Source organism: Tamandua tetradactyla, chromosome 5 (assembly GCF_023851605.1).
Source record: "Tamandua tetradactyla isolate mTamTet1 chromosome 5, mTamTet1.pri, whole genome shotgun sequence".
In the NCBI taxonomy this organism is placed as follows: domain Eukaryota; kingdom Metazoa; phylum Chordata; class Mammalia; order Pilosa; family Myrmecophagidae; genus Tamandua; species Tamandua tetradactyla.
This window is the reverse complement of record NC_135331.1, coordinates 79080113-79105893: the sequence shown is the minus strand read 5'-3', so window position 1 is coordinate 79105893 and position 25781 is coordinate 79080113. Positions and strand designations below refer to the sequence as shown.

Below are 25781 nucleotides of genomic sequence, written 5' to 3'. Positions count from 1 at the left end.
ATAGGAGCTGTGTTGTGGATTTTTTAGGATTTTCTGTACATAAGATTATGCCATCTGTGAATATGGGCAGTATTACCACTTCCTTTCCATTTGAATGCCTTTTATTTCTTTTTCTTTCCTAATGGTTTTGGCAAGGACATCAGTACAGTGTTACATAGCAGTAGTAACATTCTTTATTTTTGCCATGTTACTGATTTTAGGGGAAAAACTTTCAGTCTTTCACCATTAAGTATGTTATTAGTGTAAAAAAAGAAATGGGTTGAAAGAGGTACTGAGGGAGGCAGCAGGCTTTATTCAGGTGCATAGCATGGCGGGGTCTGAAGGGAAGCATTTAGCTGGCCCAGGTGGATAATGGAAGATCTTCTATACCTGAGGTTTGGCAGGTGGGAGGGAGCCTGTTTGGACAGAAGACCTGGAGTTGTTGGTCCAGTGTTCGTGGGGGAGTTTCTGGGCCAGGTTTGGTAGGGCAGTAAGTGGAATGTTCCATGGTGCAGCTTCCGTTTGTCTCCTGTATGGAGTTCAAACCTATCATTTACTGTGGGTGCTTTTGGTATATGCCCTTTATCATGCTGAGAAAGTTTCCTTCTATTCCTAGTTTTCTCAGTGTTTTTATCAAGAAGGGGTGCTGGACTTTGTCATATGTGTTTTCTGTTTCAATTGAGCTGTCACTGTGGTTGTTTCCCTTCATTTTGTTAATGTGGTGTATTACATTTATTGATTTTCTTATGTTGGACTACCCTTATATACCTGGGATAAATCTGACTTGATCATTGTTTTGTAGTTCCTTTAAGATGCTGTTGGATTTGCATCACTGGTAATTGAGAATTTTGCATCTAATATTCATATTGATAGTAATATCCCTCTTTGCATTTCTGATTTTAGTTATTTGTGTCTCTTTTTTTCTTTGTCAGTCTGGCTAAAGGCTTTCAACTTTATTGATCTTTTCGAAGAACCAACTTTTGCTTTTGTTGATTCTATTTTTTTTTAATTCTCTATTTCATTTATCTCTGCTCTAGTCTTTGTTATTTTCTTCCTTCTGCTTGCTTTTGGTTTAGTTTGCTCTTCTTTTTCTTGTTCTTCCAGTTTTGCAATTAGGTCTTTGAAAATTTGAAATCTTTCTCTTTTTTTTAAATGTAAACATTTAGAGCTATAAATTTCCCTCAGCATCGGAAGGCGGTAACCTCTTAACTCAGAAAAAAACTCTGACATTAATTTTTGAATAAATTCTGACATTGAAAAAAGCATCTTTTGTCAGTTTAGGATATTCAAACAGAGCAGAAGTATATAAAATAAAAAATATCATAGAAGTAACTATGCATTAGATATCTTAGAATGTAGATATGTGACAAGCAGAAAGAAGTAATATGGAATCCTAGGTAGGCTGTTTTTAATAGAAGCTGTTGAATATAATATTAATTGTATTTAAGGGAAACAAGAAGGAAAGAAATTGAATTTAAGGTAAAGATTATTTGGTTTTAAGAGGATTTGATTACTAAAAAATTCCTCGAAGATTAAGAAAAACTACTTGAGAAAAAATTATTAAATTATCTTCTTTTAAACACTATGCTTCGATTATATACAGTATTGGTTGATTCTCTGCTCTTAAAGGCCAGGAAATTAGCACTTATACTTCTTCCCTTATTAAAAATAGTTTTATTATTTTTATATTCTCAAGACTCATTTTATATACATTCTATTCAATGCCCTTAATTTACCACAATTGTTTACTCTTAGTTTTATGTTTTAATTGGTTTAATGGTCCTCACTGCAGCTACTTGTACCCAATTTATGTTTTGTTGATTTTTTTTTCATTTTGATTCATCTTTGAATTTGTTGGCTTTTACCCTCAAATGATTCATTCAAGAAGTTCCTATAGTACTGTGCTTTTAATTTCTAGCGTACTAGGTTGCCAGTTTGCTTCCCTTGCATTGCCTGCTTTAATTTATATCCATTAAATCAAGTATCAGATCTCCAGGATACTTCCCCACGCTACCTTCTCACTCCTTGGACTTCTTTCTGGAGTCTTGTGATTTCAACATGGACTGATCTCAAGGCTGTTACCTGTGAATTACTTTTATTCCTTTATTGTGTTGATGCTGAATCCTAGATCAGATATGTTCTTTTTTGGATTATTCCCTAATTTTGATGAAACACTTTCTGGTGTCTCTATAAGAAGGTGTGGGGAGGTAAGCAATCTGAATCTTTGCATGTCTAAAAATGTTCTTTATTATCCTCATATTTGTTGGTAGTTTGGCTGGGTAGAAGATTCTAGGTTTAAAATACTTTTTCTTTAGAATTTGGAAAGAATTGCCCCATTTTCTTCCAGCAGTGCTATTGGTGAGTAGAATGATGTTAGTCTTGATTTCCATTTCTCTTTAGGTTACCTTTTTTTTTTTTTTTTCAGTTTTTCAATTTTGGAAACTGATGGTTTTGTTTTATCTTTGATATTCTGAAATATCCTACTGTTGTGTTTAGGAATTGGTGTTTCTTCATTGTATGAGCATAGAGAGCATACTGTTCTTGAAATTATCAGTTTTTATATAGTAAATATTTTTATTATTATTTGATAATTTCTTCCCCTCTTTTTTATTTATCCTTTTCCTGGCTCTATTAGTCACATATTAGACTTGCTGAATTAATCTTCCATGTCTTTTAATTTTTCTCTTATTTCTTTCTGTCTCTTCATGTTAGTTCTACTTTTTGTGAAATTCTTTCAGTTTTGTCTTCCATGTATTCCCTTACACTTTTTAATTTTGGCAGCTGTTCCAATAATATTTTTAATTTGCAGTCTCTCTGCTTGTTGCTTTCTTATGGCACCGTGGTCCTGTTTCAGGGGTTCAGTATCATTTCCCAGTCACTGATTGTGTGTGTGTGTGTGTGTTTAGTTCTTATCTTCTATGTCCTGAATTGTCTGTTTACTCTGGGGTCAGGTTTACTATTTTTAAGTTGTTTGTTTCTTTTGTCTTGATATCCCTCACATGATTTAAGTTTTCAATAAATCTCTGCTGATCCTTGCTTGTGCTTTTATTTTAAGAAAGGGGCAATAAAATACCGTTTGGGAGCTCTGTGGGAAGGGCTTGGTCCTCTGTGGAGCGTTAGGTGTGACGCTTTCTTTCAAAAGGCATATGCTTTTGCTGTGGGAGCGTTGCACAATGATAAGAGGCATGGTTGATGAAGAAAATAAACAGTCATAACTAGATGCACTCAGCAGTACAACAGATAAATACACAGAGCAGGCGCTATTATACATGCAAGTAGATATTGCAAAGTACAGTTTTAGTGGTATACATCAATAAGTAACCCCTCAGAATTAGACAACTTTAACAGACAAAAATATAAGGATATAATGAGTATAATACAAAAAATATATAAAAACATTTTTTGTCCATTAAAGCTGTGAGAGATTACATATTCTAATGGCCCTGCAAATCTGTCTTGTGATTTCATAGGAAATTGTTTTTGTTTTCCATTTATACTGTTTTGCTACTACTCAAGATTCAAATTCAAAATCATACAAAATATATTAAGAAATAGGCACTAGGCACTTGAGAGTTAGTTGTTGTGTTCTGTTAAGCTTAACGTAAATCTGTGGGTTTTGAATAAGCGTTGAGGGAGGAGAAATCATGCCTGGTGTCCAACCTCTATTCAGAATTGTCTATGTTCTATGTTTTTATTATGTCTTGTTTATTTGTTTGCTTGAGATCTATGCCTTTGTTTGCTTGAGATCTTCTGGTTTAATTATGGAATAGAATCTCACTTTTTCTCTCCAAGAATACAGTACTGCTGTATGAAAAATTCATTTTAGCAGTTGACCCAGCTACTGTTGTAAACCTGAGATTTCTGTTCTGTATAATGCAGTGCTAATTTTCCCACAGCAATCTTCAAATCACAACATCATTTTATAATATTTAAAAGGTCAGAAGTCCAAATGGACATTTAAGGAAGCAAAGTACACGAACCCTAATTTTCTCTTGATTTTATGTCCTACAGTATCACAAAAACATGGTAAGATTTTGGTTAATTCTAGAATTTATTATTTATAGTTGTCAAAGCTGCAGGAAGAAAGGTCCAGCTTGCAAGATCAGCTCCGTGACTATGAGGATCGAATTAATGCTATGACTTCTCACTTTAAAAATGTGAAGCAGGAGTTCTCGTTTACACAGGTACAAATGTGGAAATTCATTGATAATGTCATATCATGGAACACGTCACAGTGCATTTACATCTGTGATTTTATTTTAGAGATATAACAGAAGACTTTGGCATAACTAAACTTGCATGTGAAAGTATGTAGAAAACAGACTGCCACCAAGTTCAAGTAAAATCAATTCATAGGAAGGGAGAAGTCATCATTTGAACAATCTAATAGAATATTAGGCGGCAGATAATATAAAAAAGGGACAATGATGACAGTGAGAAATGATGGCTGTAAGCAAAAACAGACCTAATATAATGTATTTCTGTCTGCCTTTTAATTTTTCAGCACAAACCACTGGGGCCATTTTGAAGGGGGACAAAAAGTCTACACACTTGAGTAACCCTTGTACATCATGGTATTTTAGCATAGTTCAAGCACTGAAATTTATAAGCCTGAGATAATAAAAAAGTTAAATTAGATTTAGAAGGCTTTGTAATAATTGGGTTAAATATAATGCCTTTCAGAAATATTTTTAACACATAGTAATAAAAATTAAAACTTGAAGTGATTGAATAGCTTCTGTTTTGTAGAAATCTATTTATTCCCTGGTGATGCCCAGCAAACCAGATAGCTTGTCAAATCAGTGTTAAAGAATCTACTCAGTTCTATCTCAGATATTTTTATTAAAAATATATCTATTTCTGAGAAAAAGTATTTAATTCTTAAAAGTGAACAATCATATCTTAATGCTAATTCATAATTAATGTAGGTAAATAACTATTTTCATAGTTTACAAGTTTTATTAGAAAGTTTCAAATTTAATGAACTTTTAAGAGCAATTTTCTAAATTCTTGACTCCTGATCTGATTGAGTAAATTATAAACTCTTTAGAACAATATGTTTTCCTCAAGTTATCATTAAGCCACTGAGTTGGGGATTAGAGACCCAGAGACTATATGTGTGGCTCATTACGGTCAAACCTCAATTAAACAGGATAATAGAAACAGAAGACAATAAACCTCCTGCAACAGTAACAGCTTGAATGATGTGAAATTTATATTGTGAATAATAACTTTAAGTATTACAAAATCAGTAGTTAATTTTGTAAAATAAAACAGCATAAGTAATGAATAATAGTTGTCTCGCTGTATAAACTTTGGTTTTCTTTGGTTTCCCTGGATCTCTGTAATCTCTGAAAATTGCTGACAGTATTTTCTTCTAGCATAATCCATGTACTGACTACCCTGTCATCACAAAGCTGAATGTGGTGTAGGTTTCAGAGTAGTGAAAACTTAATTAGGTATTTTGTTGGAACTTTATTTTTTCTCTGGTGGATGATTATAAACATAACATTACATTTTAAAAGTTTTTTATCTTGTATGTTATTCTGTAGTCTCTTTGCAAAGCCAGGGAGAATGAAATTGAAAGTGAAGAACATTTTAAGGCCATTGCTCAGAGAGAACTGGGACGAGTGAAGGATGAAATTCAACGGCTAGAAAATGAGATGGCTTCAATACGGGAAAAGAAAAGTGATAAGGAAGTATGTGTTGAAATGTTACATGAAATTTTGTATTCGACCTTGCTTCGCTAACCAAGCAAGCATTGATTTTTTTTTTTCTGCAAAGGAAAGGCACTTAGTTTCCTAGCATTTACTTACATTGTTTTTTTGGACAATGAAAAGTACATGGAGTTGTGTTTTGAATGAGTCAGTAATAGAATGTTGTATTTATTTTCTCTTTATTCATTCCCCAGCTACTTATTGAGCTTTAAATGCACAAAGCACAAAGCACCATGATGGCTACTGGTTACAAAATGCCAGGCATAATTTTTTTTAAATATTTTTATTGTAAGCAACAAGCAAACATACAAACATTCTTGACATACATTCTTGATATGGTTACAATCAATGGCTCACAATATCATCACATAGTTGTATATTCATCACCATGATCATTTTTTTTTGAACATTTGCCTCTCTCCAGCAAAATAAGGAAAAAAGAAAAAAGAAAAAACATATACATGCTATACCCCTTACCCCTCCCTCTCATTGGCCACTAGTATTTCAGTCTACTCAATTTATTTTAACCTTTGTTCCCCCTATTTTTATTTCTTATCCATATTTTTTACTCATTTGTGATATGATAGCTAAAAGGAGCATCAGACACAAGGTTTTTACAATCACACAGTCACATTGCCGAAGCTATATCATTATACAGTCATCTTCAAGAATCAAGGCTACTGCAACACAGCTCTATAGTTTCAGGTGCTTCCCTCCAGCTACTTTAATACACCATAAACTAAAAATGGGCTATCTGTATGATATGTAAGAATAACCTCTAGGATAACCTCTCAACTCTGAAATTGCTTAGCCACTGACACTTTATTTTGTCTCATTTCTTTCTTCCTCCTTTTGGTCAAGAAGGTTTTCTCAATCCCTTGATGCTAGGTCCTGGCTCATCCCAGGATTTCTGTCCAATGTTGCCAGGGAGATTTACCCCAGGGGTCATGTCTCACCTAGAGTGGGGAGGGCAGTGAGTTTGCTTGCCATGTGGACTGAGAGAGAGAGAGAGAGGCCACAACTGAGCAACGAAAGAGGTTCTCTGGGGTGACTCTTAGGCATAATGTTAAGTAAGGTTAGCCTACCCTTTGCAGGGTTAAGTTTCATAGAGGCAAACTCCAAGATCAAGGGCTCGGCCTATTCATCTGGTTGTCCCTACTGCTTGCAAGAATATCAGGAATTCTCCAAATGGGGAAGTTTAATTTTTCCCCCTTTCTCCCCATTCCCCCAAGGGGACTTTGCAAATGCTTTATTTACTGCCCAAATTACTCTGGGATATAACTGGGCATCACACTAACCTGCACAAGCCAACAAAATCTCATGTCTTATTCAAAGTTCCATGCGCTTATGGTGTTCAATTAAACTGGCCATATAAGTTAAATTAGGAAATGCACTAGTCAAAAAATAAATTTTGCACCAAACATTTCTTGTACTAGGCATAGTTTATATGCATAAGTGCTACATTTGTAAGAGCCAGATTTTTTTAAAAATCACTTTTGGTTTTGAATTTCATTTTTCATTTAAAAATTTTAGGTTTTGTATTAATTTACCATCTTTGTGACTCTAATACTAAGCTAATTTAGCCTATTTTTATGTCTTTTCTCTGGTAAACTAATGGTTAACCCTTTGCAAATTCTGATCACTATGATCTTCTCTTTACATATGTGCATGTGTATATGTAAAATACATAGATATTTTATTAATTTGTATTTCTTGATATATTGTCTGTTTTCCAATATTAATCTATGTTTACTAAATGAATAAATTTACAGAAGTATTTGTATGTCCTTAACTACTATATTTACTTCAATTTGGGGTGCTTCCAAACCTTCTATATATGAGGATCTTGGGGATAGCAATCTGATTGGAAATGGGGCTGAAGAGGACTTGTGCTACCATATCAAGCACATTATTTTACTGAAATAGTACATATATTTGAGGTGGCTTCGGGGGAGTGGCTAATGAGATTGTGGTACTCTTAAGCCCTTTAAAGCTAACTTTGGTTCAATTACTATTATCAACTGGTGAAACCACCTTTCCCCTATTTTACAGCTTAATTAAAATACAAGAATGATAGTTATTAAACATGGTATTTTATAAACATATGGAAAGCAGGGAAAAATCTCTTCTTTTTAATATTTCTGTAGTGTATAATGTTATGTTTTATTTTCCTTTGTATAATAAATAATATTTTGTACTCTATCTCGGAAACTAGAATAGCATATTTAAAGCTACTCAAAAATTGGATGGTTTGAAGTGTCAGATGAACTGGGACCAGCAGGCACTGGAGGCCTGGCTAGAAGAATCAGCTCGTAAAGACAGTGATGCCCTCACTCTACAGAAGTATGCCCAACAGGATGATAATAAAATTAGGGTGAGAAATGATGAATTTTAACTGATATATTTTCTCTGAATCTATAGTATACCAATAGTTTTTCCTAAAATTGTGCTTACAATTTTTAAAGTTCTTAAACTTTTGGATCAGGAACTCCTTTGAGAATCTAATACAGCCAAGAATCCTCTGTTTAGAAAAATGGCTGTACTCAAAATACCCACAGAATTTTGCGGGCAGCTTTATAGATCCTCTGAGACTCCTCAACTATTCCAGGTTAAGAACCTCAAATGGATTCTCGAAAGCATTTCAGCAAACAAAATTTAGTAGTGGAAGTTCTTATAAATGTTTTAGCTGTTTTTGTCTAATGTTACATATATTTTATATATATATGTAGATGTTATATAGTTTTTTTATTTGAGACTGTCATGTTATTGATTATTTGATATACTATCATGACCATCACTTCAAATATAATTAAATCTGCTAATATTAACAAAGTTTTGACATTTCCTACTAGATTTATTACCAAATACATTTTTTATACCATTAAAATGGAAAGTTATAGTTGAATCTTTTTTCTAATTTTCTTTTAAATTATTAAAAATCTTTTTAGAAACAATTGAGATTTCATTGCAGCTGAAAACAAACACATTAGCACTTCAGAGAAAAGATAAGGAAAATATTTTATAGTAGTTTTATGTATCAAATAAATGTTGTGTATATTTAAAACATACTTCATGTCAGATATTGTATTCAACAGCTTTTAAGTTAATACAATGATAATTGTAAATATTTCTGCATGCAACTACTTCACAGGCACTAACCCTACAATTAGAAAGGCTGACGCTGGAACGTAATCAGAGAAAAAAATTACTTGAAAATGAACTTATAGAGACTTTAAGTGCACAGGTTGGTTCAATAAAAATACAGATTTCTTAATTTTCAAGATGATGTTTGCAAAAGCACTTAAATTCACAGAAATGTTCTTTGCTCTCTGACAGTTAGAATTGGATAAAGCCGCACAAGATTTTCGTAAGATTCATAATGAAAGGCAAGAACTCATCAGACAGTGGGAGAGCACAATAGAGCAGATGCAGAAGCGGGATCGAGACATAGATGACTCTGCTTTGGTAAAGGAGTTGTTTGGTCTGTGTAATATTCACTGTTTTTGTCTCTTGCATATTTAACTCATTCATTTCAAATGTAAGTGACATTGTTACTTGAAAGTCACTTTTGCAGCACGATTTACTTGCTTTGGTGAATGTTTTTCAAAGCTGACTCTATATGCATTTAGACGTGATTTTGTGAAGATTATTTACCTAGATATTATAATGCCTAAAGACTGGATCCTGTCATATCTGAAGTAACAAGAGAAAGTCAATGCAGAATGGTATTGCAGGAATACCGATCATCTCATTTACATATGGTTGTCCAAGGTACCTTGGATTTAACACATATACTATTTGGTAGTAAGGAGATGGAACCCCATAGATAGCTGAGAAATAATGAGAGAGAGTAAGGAAAGAAACGTAGAGACAGGAAGCAGGAGTTTTGACTTTCGAAGCTGGGCCACCAGTAAAGGGATGGAGACTCGGGGCAGGGGGTGGGGGGGACACCACCCGGAGCACACAGATCTCACTTTTCTCTTTCTACTTTCAGAGATAATTTAGGTCAACTTTTTTTTAGGAAAACATTAAAGAGTGAACTAATAACTAACTGGGGAAGATTGGGGGAGTTGGGAAAGAGAAGGAATTGAGGAGGAAGGAGGCAGATGTGTTAAAGTCCATGCTTAATCTCCTTCATGGAGACATTTAGTAGGCAGCTCAGGCTGCCTATGGTATGGAATTCAGAAAACTGGATGCAGTTTACTTGTGATTCTTTTCTTTTAAATTTCACTAAGTGTCTTATTCTGCCAGGGCTGCTATAACAAATACCACAACTGGTTGCCTTAAACTCCAGGAATTTACTGACTCACATTTTTTGAGATACAAGTCCAAAATCAAGATGTCAGGAAGGTCCTGCCTACTCCAAAGTCTAATGTCCTGGTGATGGCAGTCCTCTGTCACATGGAAATAGCTCTGTCTGGCTTCTCCTACCATTAGCTTCTACTTCCGTGTCCAGTGTCCTTTGCTTATAAGGGCTGCAGCCATATTGGGTGAAGGCCTTCCTTCCCTCCATCTTCAAAGTGTCTAATAATAGCACCTTCAAAGGCTCTATTTAGATCCCAACAGGACCAGAGGTTAAGGACTTGAATATTGCCAAGGACACGATTCAGTCTCCAACAGTAAATTACTAACATTTTATAAACAAATGGGCTATACCTCCATAGGACAGAAAGGGGAACCAATCTTCACTATGAGATCCTCTTAATTCTTAGTGTCTCTTTCTTGAGTAGATACTGCTTTCAAGCATTGAGTGTTAACTGCCTTTTGCCATGCAAACCTAATGCAGTAGATCCAAGATTGCAGACCCACAACCAACATCAAATAGGCATACTCACATAACCCCACTGCTAAATTGACTTAGCCTGCTTATTTGGTAGAATCAACAACCAGTGACTCCCTGGTCACAGTCACAGGTGTTCTCTCTTTAGGGTTGATACCTCCTGGCTGTTAGGTATTGTCAGAGACCAGGGAGGGTGCTGGGATAGGGGTGCATCTGGGCAGCTATATGCTTCTAAGTGCTTGACACCCATCTTTTGGAAAGCAAAACAAAGCAGATAAAAACAATTTGATTTGTAATGTTTCTAACTTTGGTGGCAGAACTACTTCCATCAGGCTTACTCTCAAACTGCTAAAGCAACCCAACTGTGAAGAAAAGATATGCAAATTGGATCTCAATAGTCAGTGAGAGCTGGTTACTGCATAGCACTGGGGCACATAAACTGGGATTAGATCTTTTTGTCCCTCTTCCCCCAAACAATTTCTGCCCTCTTAGGGCATTCTTGGTAGGAGTCTCCAGGCCTTATGGTCCTAAAATTGTTTTGTTTTATAACTTTTGCAACATTAGAAAAGGAAAACTACTTTTCTGTTATGCTTTTATTCCATTGTAGAAATTTTAGAATATTATATGTACGCATCAGCTATATAAAAACTTATTAGTGAATAGCAATAAGAAATGTGAGCACTGCAGAAGATATTAAAGCATCTAATTAAGTGGTAGAAAAATCAATATAGGGCAGGAGAGTCTCATTTGAAATATGTATATTTAGGAAGTTTTGACATGTCTTTTGGCTGAATGAACACAGTAAATCTACAGAATGCAACAATTATAGAATATTATTATAGAGAACATATGAGAATACTGAATTAAACAAATTTAAAATATTTCTATTGCAGTGCATCAAGGTATATATCCATTTAACATGCTAATATATAAAATATTACATTTAACATTTCTAGAAATTACTGATTTCAGAATATATCCCTGGTCCCTCCCTGTCTAATTTCCTGGAATTAATTAGTTGGCTGGACCCCATTTTGGGAAATATGGAAAAAAGTGAAATTTTAGGGAAATTTTTCCTTTTCCCTCTAATTCATCCAACCCGTTGCCATAGAATCACTTTAAAAAAGCGCAACTTATTTTTTTATTCTCACCTTAAAAACTTCGTTCCACATTGCTTAAAAGTTGAACCTCTTTAACTTGGCATTTGAGTTTCTTCACAATTTTGCCTTAAACTTTACCTTTCCATCCTCATCCCTTTCATCCAAACCACATTCCTACTTAATATTGCCCCTTCCCATCACATCTCTCCCATCCTACACTTTGACCACATTAGACTATTTATGCATCTCCACTGATTTTTGTAAGCCAAATTTAAATGCTCCCTCTTGGGTAATACCTTTTGGTGATTGTTCTTGGATAGAATTCATTATTTCTGTACTCTCATAGTACTTTGTCCACATCTTAATTATATACATTGTATATGCTATTTATCTTTTTATTCCCAAGGCCAGCAGAAGGCCTCAGTTAAATATATTCCTGTTGAAACTAATCACTAATATGTAATTTTTCAAAAGATAAAAAAAATCCTGAACCTTGAAATATTTGGAGAATCTTATTGAAACCCACCTTTCTGTGAAAAATGTTCAACATTTATTTTTTAGGTGTCACCTTTCATTTATAAAAGCTTATCTATTTTTCTCATCTTTTTAGCAAAGTTCCAGATAGATGAAAGAAAATGTAAAGACCTTGAAAAATATGTGCTTATAGATATTGTTGCATAGCATATTAAGTTTTTGTTTTTATTTATATAAAAATAGTGTCTCTACAAAACTTTTTTCCTCGGATGTTTTGGTAAGATAAATACCAAATATAACAATAGAAAAATAGAAACTCAATTCTTTGTAGTTCTAGTTTTATTTTATGAACACATATTTAATTAAACATGTATTTTTTAAATCCCAGGCATTATCAAGGATAAAGCAGGAAATAAGAGAAAAAGAAAGTTTGGTTAAAGAAAAGATCAGGTTTTTGGAAAGTGAGATAGGGAATAATGCAGAGTATGAGAAGAGAATTTCTGCTGCCGATCGTAAGGTTTTAAAGTACAGAATGGACTATCAGCACCATGAAAGTAATAGAAGTCAGCTGAAGGATGAGGTATGTGAACTAAAAACACCGCTTTGTGTGCTCATGAAAGATTATCATGAAAACAAGCATCAAGGCACTGGTTTGAAGAAGGGCCTGACCTCTGGTTCTCTTTATTACATGATGAAATCCTAGGATATTCCAGCTGAGCCCCGGAGCAGTGAGAGCCCAGTGGGTCCTTTCACACTGCAGGGATGAGAAGGGCTCTTCTCTGAGCTGTGTGGACTGCACCACACCTGCCCACCACAGGCAAGGGACCTGAGATCAAATATCCCCCAAGGAGCTGGACTGAAAATCATAATGACGAGATGACAGACAAATGTAAAGATGAATATTGACACAATATAATCAGAGGTCGTCTCCAGTGCTGCATGTGCATGTGCAGTTTTAACTCTCGACTTCTAGGAGGAGCCACCTGTTTACGTTTAGTTTCTCACCTTGTCAAGGAATAACATTTCAATCTTGGTTGGCAGACAATGTAGTAATAAAATACTTGGCAGCAGAGTAAGAACAAGATTTCCCCTGCCTTACTCTTTTCTTCTTTTTCAGGCTTACATGCCATCTAGATTATTCTATAGGGAAATAAGTGCTCTCCTCAGTATGGAAAGAAATCTTTATGAAATTTGTGCTTGAGGGTTAAATGGGAAATTAGAATATTGTAGAACCTTTTATTCTGTAAATTATAGGTTTTGTCTTTGATAGAGAAGGGACGATTTTTTTTCCCTTCCAAATTATTCCCGTCCAAAGGGGATAATTACATAAGATCCTAATAATAATAACAATAAGTCAATTTTTTCCTAAATGAACATATCACTGCTAATAGCTCATTCTTAAAAATTTTTAAGTTTAATCTAATTGCAGAAAAGAATGCAAGGATTTGTTTGTTTATTCACTCATCAGTCATTCATTTGCAATTTATTTAGTTATAATTCATATACCATAATTCATCTTTTTAAAATGTACAATTAATGGTTTTTAGTATATTCACAGAGCTATACCATCACCACTATCTAATTTTAGAGCATTTTGTCTCCCCACAAAGAAATCTCATATCCATTAGCAGTCACTCCCAGTTCCTCCCTCCTCCCAGCTCAGGGCAATAGTTGTGTTTTCTGTCTCTATGGATTTGCCTATAAATATAAATGAAATCAAACGATATGTGACCCTTTGTGTCTGGCTTATTTTACTTAGCATAATGTTTTCAAGGTTCATCCATGTTGTGACATGTATCAGTACTTATTTCCTTTTTACGTTAGATGGATATACTACATTTTGTTTGTCCATTCATCAGATGATGAACCTTTGAATTATTTCCACTTTTGGGCTATTATGAATAATGCTGCTTTGAATACTGATGTACAGGTTTTTATGTGGAAGGGAATTATATATCTAAATATTTTTACACACTTCTAGGTATTAGGGCCTCACTTTTACAGTGGGAGAGTTTAATCTTAATTCTCCTCAACAGTTTGCAAAGGTTCTTAATGGAAGAGAAAATTGAAGTCTTGGGTTTTCTGTTATAACAACTTAGATTAGCAGTAAAATGTGTATTGTTAGTTAGAAAGATGATATATTAGACTCTCTTGAGATTTTCCCAAATCTACTTAGGCTTATGATTTTCATTAGCATTTTATCTATATGCATTAATTTATCTTGAATCTTAGGATGTGTTCTTATTGAGCAGGCCTAGTGATATTGGTTATTTCTGCCTTTACTTTCAACACATATATGTATGCTTTGGTAATTTGCCAGTATTATACAAGTTGTTTAAAATTAAATATCATCAGCTCAATATAAAATGGTTAAAATGTTCATTACAGCAAAAGGTCACTGTATTTATGAGTCTGATATATGTTAGAACTTATTCAAAATGGATAGAGTAGAACTTCATAGAAAAATTAATTTATAAGTATAGAGTAAATACAAATTTTGTCTGTTAACTAATAAATAGCTGGAGTGTTTAAAAGCCACTGTGAATAGAAGTTCCAGTGATTTACAAGCTCTGAGGAAAAATATTTCCAAATTAAAGAAGGATATTCAAGAAGAAGCATCAAGGTAAGAAAAAAAGATAATTCAATATGTTTATGGTTTTCTACTACTAATGGATAGTTATTAAGTATTTAAGTTATTTTGTTAAATAACTGCAAAATTATAGTTACTAAACTATTATGCTTAAAAAGCTTACTGGCTTTTTTATCACAATGACTCAGGAAATAGCAATATTTTATGGCCTTTTATTTTGTATATATATTGAATAAAAAGGTTTACAATTAAAGAAACCCTCAAGTTATATGACAGAGTCTTAAAGAATAAACTACTCCTTGTTTATTTATATTATTTTTTAGACATAGTTTCAATCTTCCCCTCATAATCTCTCTTTAGGTTAAAACAAATTAAGTGTAGTAATCAGAAGATCAGAAAAAATTTAAAAGAGGTCACTGAGAGAACCATGTCTGTAGAAGAGAAAGCTACCAATTTGGAAGATATGCTAAAGGAAGAGGAAAGGAGTGTAAAGGTAAAGTTTAGTTTAATTTTTTGAAATCACAGCATATTTAGAAGAGTGAATAATGAATAGTGACTCTTGGGATAGGAGGCTAGGAGGTCTCTTCCAAGGCTCAGCTCTCTATATGATAGCATTTGTAATCAGAATTTGGGGGTCTCTTTTTGTGCTACTTCTGAAAGTGTAACCTCCACTCTTCTTAGGCTCCTGATTTCTCAGTTTGCTCCACAGTTAACTTTGACATGTTCTTTGAAAGGCAGCCCTCCACCATATCCTATGCCCCATCCCTTGTCAATGCCTAAGCACTCCCCATCTCCATGCCTTGCCATCCGCCATATACCCATTGGCATATTACATATGTGTTTCAAAAGAAGTCTTGTTTTCCACCTGATTTCCTCTTGATTTTTGACATATTTTTTTTTTATGTATTTGTGCTCAAATTTCCCCCCAAAGGTCTACACTCTTTATTTGTATTTTTTCATATCTGCTTTTTTCTTTAAACCCTTACAATCTGGCACGATTTAATGGAAAATGGGCTCTTGAATGCTATCCCTTTGCTAATTCTGCTGGAATCCCCTTCTGCCACAGTTTCTTTGGCATGTGGTAACATTAAAGCCAGTTTTTGAGGAACTAGAAAGGGCTGGTTCTCCATTTTCTCTCTGAAAACTTTAAAGTGCCTTCTAAGTGTGACCTGACACAGTAAGCACTCCCCCTGGCTTTTATTCTTTTAAGAGAGAAGGGCAGGGTTTAAGTTGAAGATGGTGGCAAAACTTTCCAGTATTTGCTGAAGCTTATATTAGGTCTAGTTTCTCTTATATTTGGATGTGCTGGTGTACATCTAAAGTTCCTGAGTGATGAGATCATGTAGCAATCTCGACTTGAATGGTGCTTAAGTCCAAATTGTAGAACATCATTTAAAAAACAGTTGTTTTTTCTCCTAAGAACATCATTTTCTATGGCACATGGGATGGACATTATTAGAACTCATTGGAAACCTGTTAAGATTGTGTAATTCATATAAAGTAGACCTTTCAATCACATGGAATTAAAAACCTCTGACATTTTAATAGAAATTAACTGAATTAGAAAAAAATAATAAGATTGGCAGTATGTTTACCAACTGTACTTTGGTAGGTTGTGGTCATGATCTTGGTTTTCTGTTGTTGGTTTTTGTCTGTTTGGTCATTTGTTTTTTTCCTGGTAAAAATCTCAACTGTATTTGTTTTGAAGATATACTGTGTAATTTACCACTGTGTCAGTTTGCTAAAGCTGCCATAATGCAGTATACCAGAAATCGGTTGGCTTTTCAATGGAGATTTATTAGGTTACAAATTTACAGTTCTAAGGCCATGAAAATGTCTACATTAAAGCATCAAAAGGAAGAGACCTTCTCTAAGAAAAGGCTGCTGGCATCCAAGGTTCCTCTCTCAGGGGGAAGGCACGTGGTGACATCGGCCTGTCCTTCTCTCCAAAATACTCAGAGCGTCAGTGGGCATTTTTCTCTCATAGTTTTTCTGAGCTCTCTCCAAATACGTCTGCCTTTTATCCTCATAAAGGACTCCAGCAAGGGGATTAAGCCCCAGCTTGGATGGGTGGGTCACATCTCCATGGAAACAAGGACCCACCCACAACAGGTCTGCCCCTCTCACAGAGGGGATTAGGAGAACATAGGCTTTTCTGGGCACATAAGAGACTCAGACCACCAAGCACTGACTTTAAATCTCTGCCAGACAATTGTTGAGAAAATCTTAAACCTAATGAAAATTATCTTTAATATGAAAAATAATGTATTGAACATTAGGTTATATATCTTACTTTGTGAAGATTTAAATGTGCCAAGCATAGATGTCTTTGGTTTCAAAGGTTATTGGTTGTCAAAGGGGAATATGCTTATTTTGGTATAAGAATGCAGAGGTGAATTATTTCACCATTGTAAAATGATAACTTTCAATGTATCTTGGCATATTTTGAGATCTGTTTAAAGCATAGAATATATTGGTCTGGAAGCCTCAAGGAGTAAAGCAGGTCTGTCCCCTAATTGAGGAACAGAGGGCACAGGGAACTAGTCTCTCTTTCCTAGAAAGCTGCAAGTGGTTGGGAGGCCAATGGGGAGCAGAATGTGAGGTGTCGGCAGTGCCAGGAGAGTGCCTCGGCCAGCCCCTGCCAACTCACAGGAGCAGACTGTTGAATTTTCTAGAATTCTGTAAGTCATTGCTAAAATTAAATTATACAGACTTGAAATTAAATAAATTATATTAAAAACAAAATAATATGTACTCAGAACTCATCACTTCCAAATTATTTTTACCATATTTTACTGAACATTCATAATACCTGTATGGTAGAAATGCTGTATGATGGTCAGCTACGGTGCATCTCTTCCCCAGGCTGCCCTTAGTGAAGTCATGCTGGTAGCTTGAAATTGGCCACCTTGGGAGGATTTGTACCACGAAAATTGACTTTTCCCTCTCACACCCCATTTGGTGGAGAGCTGATTGTTAAACATTCACCCACTCACCACTGGAAAGTGCCCAAAAGAAGGTGGCACACTACCCTTTAGCATCCTCAAGGCATCTGTAAATTATAAATGTGCACGTTTGCATGTCCCCAGTGGGTTTTATTTTCTGAGGAAATCAGTGGCATCACCAAGTTCTGAGGCAAGGACATCTTGGGATGGAATTACGATACATGTCAAGGTGCATGGTGCAGAAATAGAAAACAGTAGACTACCGAAATGCTGGGGAATTGTTGAAATTGTGCGAAGAGCCTTATATTCTCAAGGGCTAAAATGGTGCTGGGTTGAAGTTTACTTATGAGCCCCTAAATTATACTGTTCATATAAATAAATGAAACATTTCAATGTACTACAATTTCAGTAGTCACTGCTATTCTTATCATCAGGAAGTGGAAGTTCAGTTGAACCTGGTGAAAGATGTGCTGTTTAAGAAGGTTCAGGAACTACAAAGTGAGACAACGAAAGAAAAAGCTCTTGTATCAGAAATTGAAGGTACTCGTTCCTCTCTAAAACATCTCAACAATCAATTGCATAAGCTGGATTTCGAAACCTTGAAGCAGCAAGAAATTATGTACAATCAGGTAGATGTGACTATTACGAATGTCTTCTGTATTGGTTTGTTATAGTTGTGATGGCTAAGATGCCCCAGCGTCCCAAGAAAGCAGATTTCTAAGCACTGTTTTGAAGGAATAGAAAAATGCTAATGGGATATCCTGTTAGGTCAATACTAGTAGTGGGAAAGACCTTAGAAAGCTGGTTTTGCTTGATCTGAAATAAATGGGAGAGAGATGTCTCTGGTGAGGAAACTACATGCTTCAAAGAAACCTGGGCATTTGAATATGGAATAAAACAAAACAAAATAAAATAAAATAAAATAAAACAAAAGAAGCTATCTGAAACCCAAAGAAACTGTATATTGTTTTCTTAGTTGTGCACACATGCCCCACCCCAACCCCCAGGCCATTAGGTAGAATGTATCTTTTTCAGTTTTTCCTTATTTGCTCTTGTTCCTATGTATATATTCTGTTCTCAGATTACTTGCGTAATGTCCTCCCTCTCTTCATCTTCATTTCCTCATCTACTATATCTTAATTTGTCAACATTACAGATGTTTACATTTAATTTTAAGAATAATTCATAAGAGGCGGCGACGGTGGCTCAGTGGTAGAGTTTTTGCCTGCTATGCCAGAGACCAGGTGCCTGGTCGATTCCCGGTGCCTACCCATGCAAAAAAAAAAATTTATAAGAATTTCAGCAGAATTGAGCCTTTCATGGCCACTGATTTGTGATTGTCTTTTTTGTGTATCCCTCAGAAAACATGCACTCACAAATCATGCCACTGCGTGCACTGAGGTTCCATCATGGTAGTGAGGTGCCTGGCATACCTTTAGCTCACTATGCTACATTTTCAGAAGATGACTTCTCTATCACTGACTTGCACCCTGATCATTGAAGAATAGTTCACTGTTGCTCCCCTTAGAGTAAGAAGGATTTTAATCTGTAAATTACAGCAGGATTAAGGTGACGTTATTAAGTCACCCTGGGAAAACTCATAATAACATATTTACTGCATTTTTACGTTAACAGAAATGGTTTTAACTGCTTGTTTCTCCCCACTGACTTCTTTTAAAAAACTGCAATAGGATTTTTACATTCAACAAGTAGAACGCCGAATGTCACGGTTAAAGGGAGAAATTAATTCAGAAGAAAAACAGAGTCTTGAAGCAAAAATTGGTGAACTTAAAAAGACGTTAGAAGAGAAAAAATCTGCATTCGGCCTTTTAGAAACACAGATCAAGAAGCTTCATGTAAGTTAACCAAAATACTTTTCAAATTTCAAAATATTCTAGTTGGTTGCCATTCTCTCTCTCTCTTTTTTTAAAATTTTACTTAATAATACCAGTCAACATACAATATGAACATTCTTTCTTTCTATCACATAGTTGTATATTCATCATCATGATTTCTTAGAACATTTACATCAGTTCAGAAAAAGAAACAGAAAACATAAAAAAATTCATACATACCATACTCCTTACCTCTCCCTTTCTTTGATTACTAGCATTTCAGTCTACTAAATATATTTTAACATTTGTTCCCCCTATTATTTATTTATTTTTAATCCATGTGTTTTACTCATCTGTCCATCAGGTGGATAAAAGAAGCATCAGACCCAGCATATGGTCTATCCTTGAGAATGATCCATGAGCACTTGAGGAAAAAGTATATCCTACTGTTGTGGATGTAATGTTCAATAAATGTCTGTTAAGTCTAGCTCATTTATTGTCTGATTCAAATTCTGTTTCTTTATTGATCCTCTCTCTAGATGTTCTTTCCATTGAGGAGAGTGGGGAATTGAAATCTCCAACTATTATGGTAGATGTGTCTATTTCTCTTTTCACTGTTTTCAGTGTTTGCCTCATATATTTTGGAGCATTCTGGCTCGGTGCATAAATATTTATGATTGTTATGTCTTCTTGTTGAATTGTTCCTTTAATTAATACATAGTGTCCTTCTTTGTCCCTTCTAACTGTTTTACATTTGAAGTCTAATTTGTTGGATATTAGTATAGCTACTCCTGCTCTTTTCTGATTGTTATTTGCATGAAATATCTTTTCCCAGCCTTTCACTTACAACCTATGTTTATCCTTGGGTCTAAGATGCATTTCCTGTAGACAGCATAGAGATAGGTCCTGTGTTTTTAATCCATTCTGCCAGTCTATGTCTTTTGATTGGGGAATTTAATCTATTAGTATTTAGTGTTGTTACTATGGGTAGTACTTTCTTCTACCATTTTGCCTTTTGGATCTTATATGTCATATCTAATTTTCTTTCTTTTTACCTTTATTCATAGTCTTCATTTCTACATACTTCTCCACACCTCTCTCTTCTGTATTTCGTATCTGTCTCTAGTGCTCCCTTTAGTATTTCTTTCAGAGCCAGTCTCTTGGGTACAAATTCTCTCAGTGATTTTTTTTGTGTCTGAAAATGTTTTAATTTTTGAAGGGCAATTTTGCAGGATATAGAATTCTTGGTTGGAAGTTTTTCTGTTTTAGTAATTTAAGTATATCATCCCACTGTCATCATGCCTCCATGGTTTCTGCTGAAAAATCTATGCATAGTCTTATTGGGTTTCCTTTGTATGTGATGGATTACTTTTCTCTTGCTGCTTTCAAGATTCTCTTTTTGTCTTTGACATCTGACATTCTGATTAGTATAAGTGTCTTGAAGTACGTCTATTTGGATCTGTTCTGTTTGGGGTATGCTGCACTTCTTGGATGTGTAATTTTAAGTCTTACATAAGAGTTGGGAAATTTTCTGTGATAATTTCCTCCAATTTAGTTTTTCTACTCCTTTTCCTTTCTCTTCTCCTTCTGGGACACCCACAACACATACATTTGTCTGTGTCATGTTGTCATTCAATCCCTGAGTCCCTGCTCATATTTTTCCATTCCTTTCCCTATATTTTCTTTTGCTTGTCAGATTTCAGATGTTCCATCCTTTAGTTCACTAATCCTATCTTCTGCCTCTTGAAATCTTACATTGTAGATTTCCATTGTTTTTTTTTTTTCATCTCCTCGACTGTGGAGATGAAAGTTCCCATAATTCTGTGATTGTTTTTTCAGACTTTTGATTTCTTCTTTTTGTTCATTCCTAGCCTTCTTTATATCCTCCCTCAATTTACTGATTTGATTTTTGATGAGGTTTTCCATGTCTGTTTGAACATTTTGAATTGTTTCAACTCCTGTATCTCATTTGAATTGTTGGTTAATTCCTTTAACTCAGCCATATCTTCAATTTTCCTAGTGTGATTCATTATTTTTTGCTGGCATCTAGACATTTAATTGCACTAATTAGTTTATTCTGGAGATTGCTTTCACTCCTTTTACCTAGGGTTTTCTTGCTGGATAAATTTGTTGTCTATCTGTTCTTTGACATTCAGTTCAGCTAATTCTGGACCTCTAGCTAAGGCTTTGTTGATCAGAATTTTTCAGTTCTTGTTTTTTTGTTTCTTACCCTGCCTGTATGGTGCCTTCCCACTCCCCTACTTAGGAGGGCCTATTTAAGTATTATAGACCCCAGCCAGATTTTCCCAGGCCAAGCTGGCCTCCTCTCAGGAGAAAAGAGTCACCTGCATCAGTTTTCCCTGAGGGTGAGACCCAGAAGGTTGAAAGACTTTCCTGTGAAGTCTCTGACTCTGTTTTTCTTGTCCTGCCCAGTATGTGGCACTTGTCTGCCTGCAGGTCCCACCAGCATAAGGTGATGTGGTACCTTTAACTTTGGCAGACTCTCCCTGCTGGGGGTGTGGTGGAGGCAGAGGAGAGGTTGTAGGCTGGCTTTAATTCTTCAGTTTTCCAGGGTCTGAACTCATTGAGGGAGGGATTCCACCCGAGCTGGGCCCCATCTGGGGAAGGCACAGGCTCCAGACAAGCCCTCAAACGAGCTTGTTTCTGCCTATGCCTGGGGCAGTTGCAGCCTGAGAAACCCTGCTGTTGTATCCAAAGAGCAGCAAGTCTTTGTAGAAACACAGCCACAAAAACCAAAGAGAAAAATCCTTTTCAGAGCAGGACCCCCATTCCTCAGGTTTGCCTATCAAGAGCTTAAGTTGGTACGTTTCTCTGTGTATCTCCAGGTCCTATGTGCCCCCTCCTTTCCTTCAGGGCCCAGACCTTTTCAAATCCAAAAAAAACCTGTTTTATTTTTTTCCGGCAACCCTGCTCCCTAGGCATCAGGGCCCAAACCAGCAACCTCAGCTTTTACTGGAGGTTCAGCTGAGCTGGGGTCTATTTTTAGTAGTCAGAATTTGTGAATTAATTCCAAAGTTGGCGTTTGGTTGGGCTCAGCCCCTGCTGCTGATAAAGTCCCTTTCCTTTCCCCTCTGAGAAGCAGCCTGTGGGGGAGGGGCACCACCAGCCGCCACGGCTTGGGGAACTGATGGTTCTGGGGGAGCTCGCAGCTGGTCCAGCTGGTCCAGACTGGGGTATGCTGTGTGTCCGGTCACTGATGTGGCCCCAGCAGTTGTTCTGTAGTGTTCCTGGCCATTTATTAGCAGCTCTGGAGGATGAACTAAATGCATCTTGCTATGCCGCCGCCTTGGCCCTCTTCCTCAGTTGCCATTCTCTTTTAGGCCAGCAGTGTTCCTGAGACTTGACTCTGGATAGGTTGAGCGTCAGGCTACCCACATGTGAAATCAACATGTGAATGAATGTTCATGTTTCTATAGTGACTATTAGAAGGCACCTTACCATTGAGTAACCAGTACTACTATATGCTAAATATTGAGTTAAATTCCTTGATTGTACTTCATTTCATCTTCATAAATATCTGTTGAGGAAAATATTATTACCCCGTTTTATAGATGAAGTAATTTGCCCAACTTTAATTTGCTTGGGAGAGATGGGATTTGATCCTGAGCCATATGACTTCAAAATACTATTGAATAGTATATTCACTATATTCATTTGGAACACTAATGATTTCTACTTTTCTGTTATATGTCTGTCATAAAAACTTGATTGCCCTTTATCTCTGAAATGATATCCCCCCTCCCCGAAAATAAGATACTCTATTATGGGTCATCTATTGTTATTCAATAGATATTCAAAATTAACTTGGTGAAATACAAGCAATATTCCAGATAATTTGATTCTGTTAATCAGAAGGTGAAAACATTCTTCATCTTTAGGCATATTATTATGTTTATTATAATAAAACATAGGTTACGAGAAATTTTGCTCTAGTTTTCTCTGTTTAAACTGAAGAAAGAGAATGAGAGCATGGACCAGAATAGGGGTGAGAGAGTTCAGCAGGGTTTAAAGATTATTTCCCACTAGGAAGAGTGATGACCTCCTCTAGTGCTCATAAGAAGAATGCTCTGAATTCCTTGACAATTACAGAAGCTGCTGTTCCTTTTTTTTAAAGATGATAAAACCTTTGGCTTGGAGTAGTTTTTAGTCTGATGAAATCTTTTCTAATTCCTTGGCTTAGTGGAATCCTTTGAAATATAAAATAACTGGTTTTGAATCTCAAGGTTATGCCACTACTGCATATTTTAAATTTTTCTGTGCCCTAGTTTACTTATCTATTAAATAGGGGTGGGGGTTGGGGAAAGGACCAAAAAACCATTTGCCATTATTTTGGAGTATTTGGGAAAACCAGAAGCAACGTGTATCTTTAGAACGGTGCTTTTAGCAGCTACTTAATAAATGGTGTTGGAGAGCCTGGGAGTAAGGATGGGCAAATGCCTTTTGTATTTGGGCTTCTAGACCACAGCCTGGGCTGTGTCTGCTTTGCTGTGTATGAGCATCCCAGTTTGCCCCCTCGTAACCCTGGCTGCCCTTCCATCATGCTGTTGGCTAGCCCTTATGACTGGCCCAACTCTGATTTTAACAGAAGGATAAACTAATAGAAATGAGGTAGATTAAAAAAAAATTAAAGTTAGTTAATCTTCTAATGAAAGTTTTCTCTTCTCAGTAGTAATTTTGGAGTGTAAAGTTGGTCAGCATTCCCCCCTCATGCTGCTCCATCCGATATTTGGCATAATAGAGACTAATTTCTTCTGGCAAAAAATATCCTTAAATTCCAATTCTTTTGTTCTAAAATTTAATTTCATGAAATTATATTTTCATGCAAAATACATCCTCCTCTTATTTGTTTACTACAATTTTAGCTCTTAATACTCAGACAGATACAGGGTATGAGAAAAGCAGAGACAGAGAGATCATGAAACCAGGAAGTCTTTGATGTAGGAACCAACACATGACTAGAGCACAAGCCCTAGCAGGTCCAGGGTGGAGGGCTACACTGTGTGCCATTCACTGTGCCTGCCATGGAATTACGACCTCGTCTTTTTTCTCTAGCAGTATGTCATTATATGTGTAATAATAATAATGGCTAACACTTTTTGCAGGGCACTTCTATGTATAAACACTGCTGAACATCCTTTTTGACAGAAAGTTCTTTAATTCTCACAACAAACCAGCGAGATAAACATGATCATCTCCATTCTAGAGATGAGGAAATTGAAAGCGTCATTTGCCCTACCGAGTCAGATGATTCCAGAGCCTGCACTGTCAGACAGGTCCTCTACTTAAATCTCAGACCGTTAACATTTCTACCGTCAGGGATTTGGGTTGTATCAAACAATGAACTCCAGAATAGGAGTGGTGAACCATGAACTGAACCACCTAATAATGCAGGTTCAATTTGGAACCATATATTATTTTCTATAATTATTGAACTCAAGCTATACCCCATACACCAATAAACAGTAAAAATGAAAATGTTTCTATATGGATTACCCATTTATATAGCTTTAGAGACATTATAGCAAGAAGAATAGCTTAATCTATTATAACTATTTAAGAGAGTGTATAATTTAATGTAAGATATATTTAATATTGTATGTGTCCATGTAGTTGTTTTTAAAATATATTTATATGCTTTTCCCCCATTTTTACAGAATGATCTTTATTTTATCAAGAAGTCAAACAGTAAAAATTCTGATGAAAAAGGATCTCTTATGACAAAAATAAATGAACTAAACCTTTTCATTGACAGTTCAGAGAAAGAATTTAATAAAGTGAAAGCTTTTAAACAGGTATAAAAATTACTTGCATTTTTAATATTGAAAATCATATGTTTTCATGTTAGTTGTGGAGTTTTTTAAATATGGCAAATTACAAAGAAGAAAATGCCACCATAACCACTCTACCCAAGATAACAGTGTTTATAGTTTGTTTTTTGGTCTTTTAAAGAAAATTGGCTTTGTATATTTAGTTTTCAGCTTTTTAATATATTGTACTAAAACATTAACTATTCTTTTAGAAATATTTTTAAGGGCTTCCTAATCCATTGCATAAAGCTACCATAATTTATTTAACCATCTCTTACTTTTTGGATATGTGTTTGTTTACAGTGGTTGTCTATTATAAACAATGCTATAAATGAACATATATGTATCTTTACACAGTTGTTCAGTTAGTTCCTTAGGAAAAATTCCTAGCTGTATACTTATGGCTCAAAAAGAATGGATGTCTTCAGTGTCTTAAAACAATTTTGCCTTCCAGAGGGTCCAGTTGATGCTTTGACCAGTAGTATGTGAGCTTTCCATTTTACTCACACCACCAGGCTGGATATTCTCATTCA

The 25781-nt window shown here is 35.5% G+C and overlaps 1 protein-coding gene across 1 annotated transcript in view; it reads left to right on the top strand.

The window, feature by feature from the left end:
• CCDC39 (coiled-coil domain 39 molecular ruler complex subunit) overlaps window positions 1-25781 on the top strand; it is a 60841-nt gene that overhangs the window by 10055 nt on the left and 25005 nt on the right. The window contains exons 2-12 of the mRNA XM_077161141.1: window positions 4044-4163; window positions 5532-5678; window positions 7912-8070; window positions 8848-8940; window positions 9033-9161; window positions 12439-12630; window positions 14570-14673; window positions 15001-15133; window positions 18020-18214; window positions 19277-19441; window positions 25096-25233. Coding sequence (XP_077017256.1) covers window positions 4044-4163; window positions 5532-5678; window positions 7912-8070; window positions 8848-8940; window positions 9033-9161; window positions 12439-12630; window positions 14570-14673; window positions 15001-15133; window positions 18020-18214; window positions 19277-19441; window positions 25096-25233 — 1575 coding nt within the window. The remainder of the gene's footprint in view (window positions 1-4043; window positions 4164-5531; window positions 5679-7911; window positions 8071-8847; window positions 8941-9032; window positions 9162-12438; window positions 12631-14569; window positions 14674-15000; window positions 15134-18019; window positions 18215-19276; window positions 19442-25095; window positions 25234-25781) is intronic.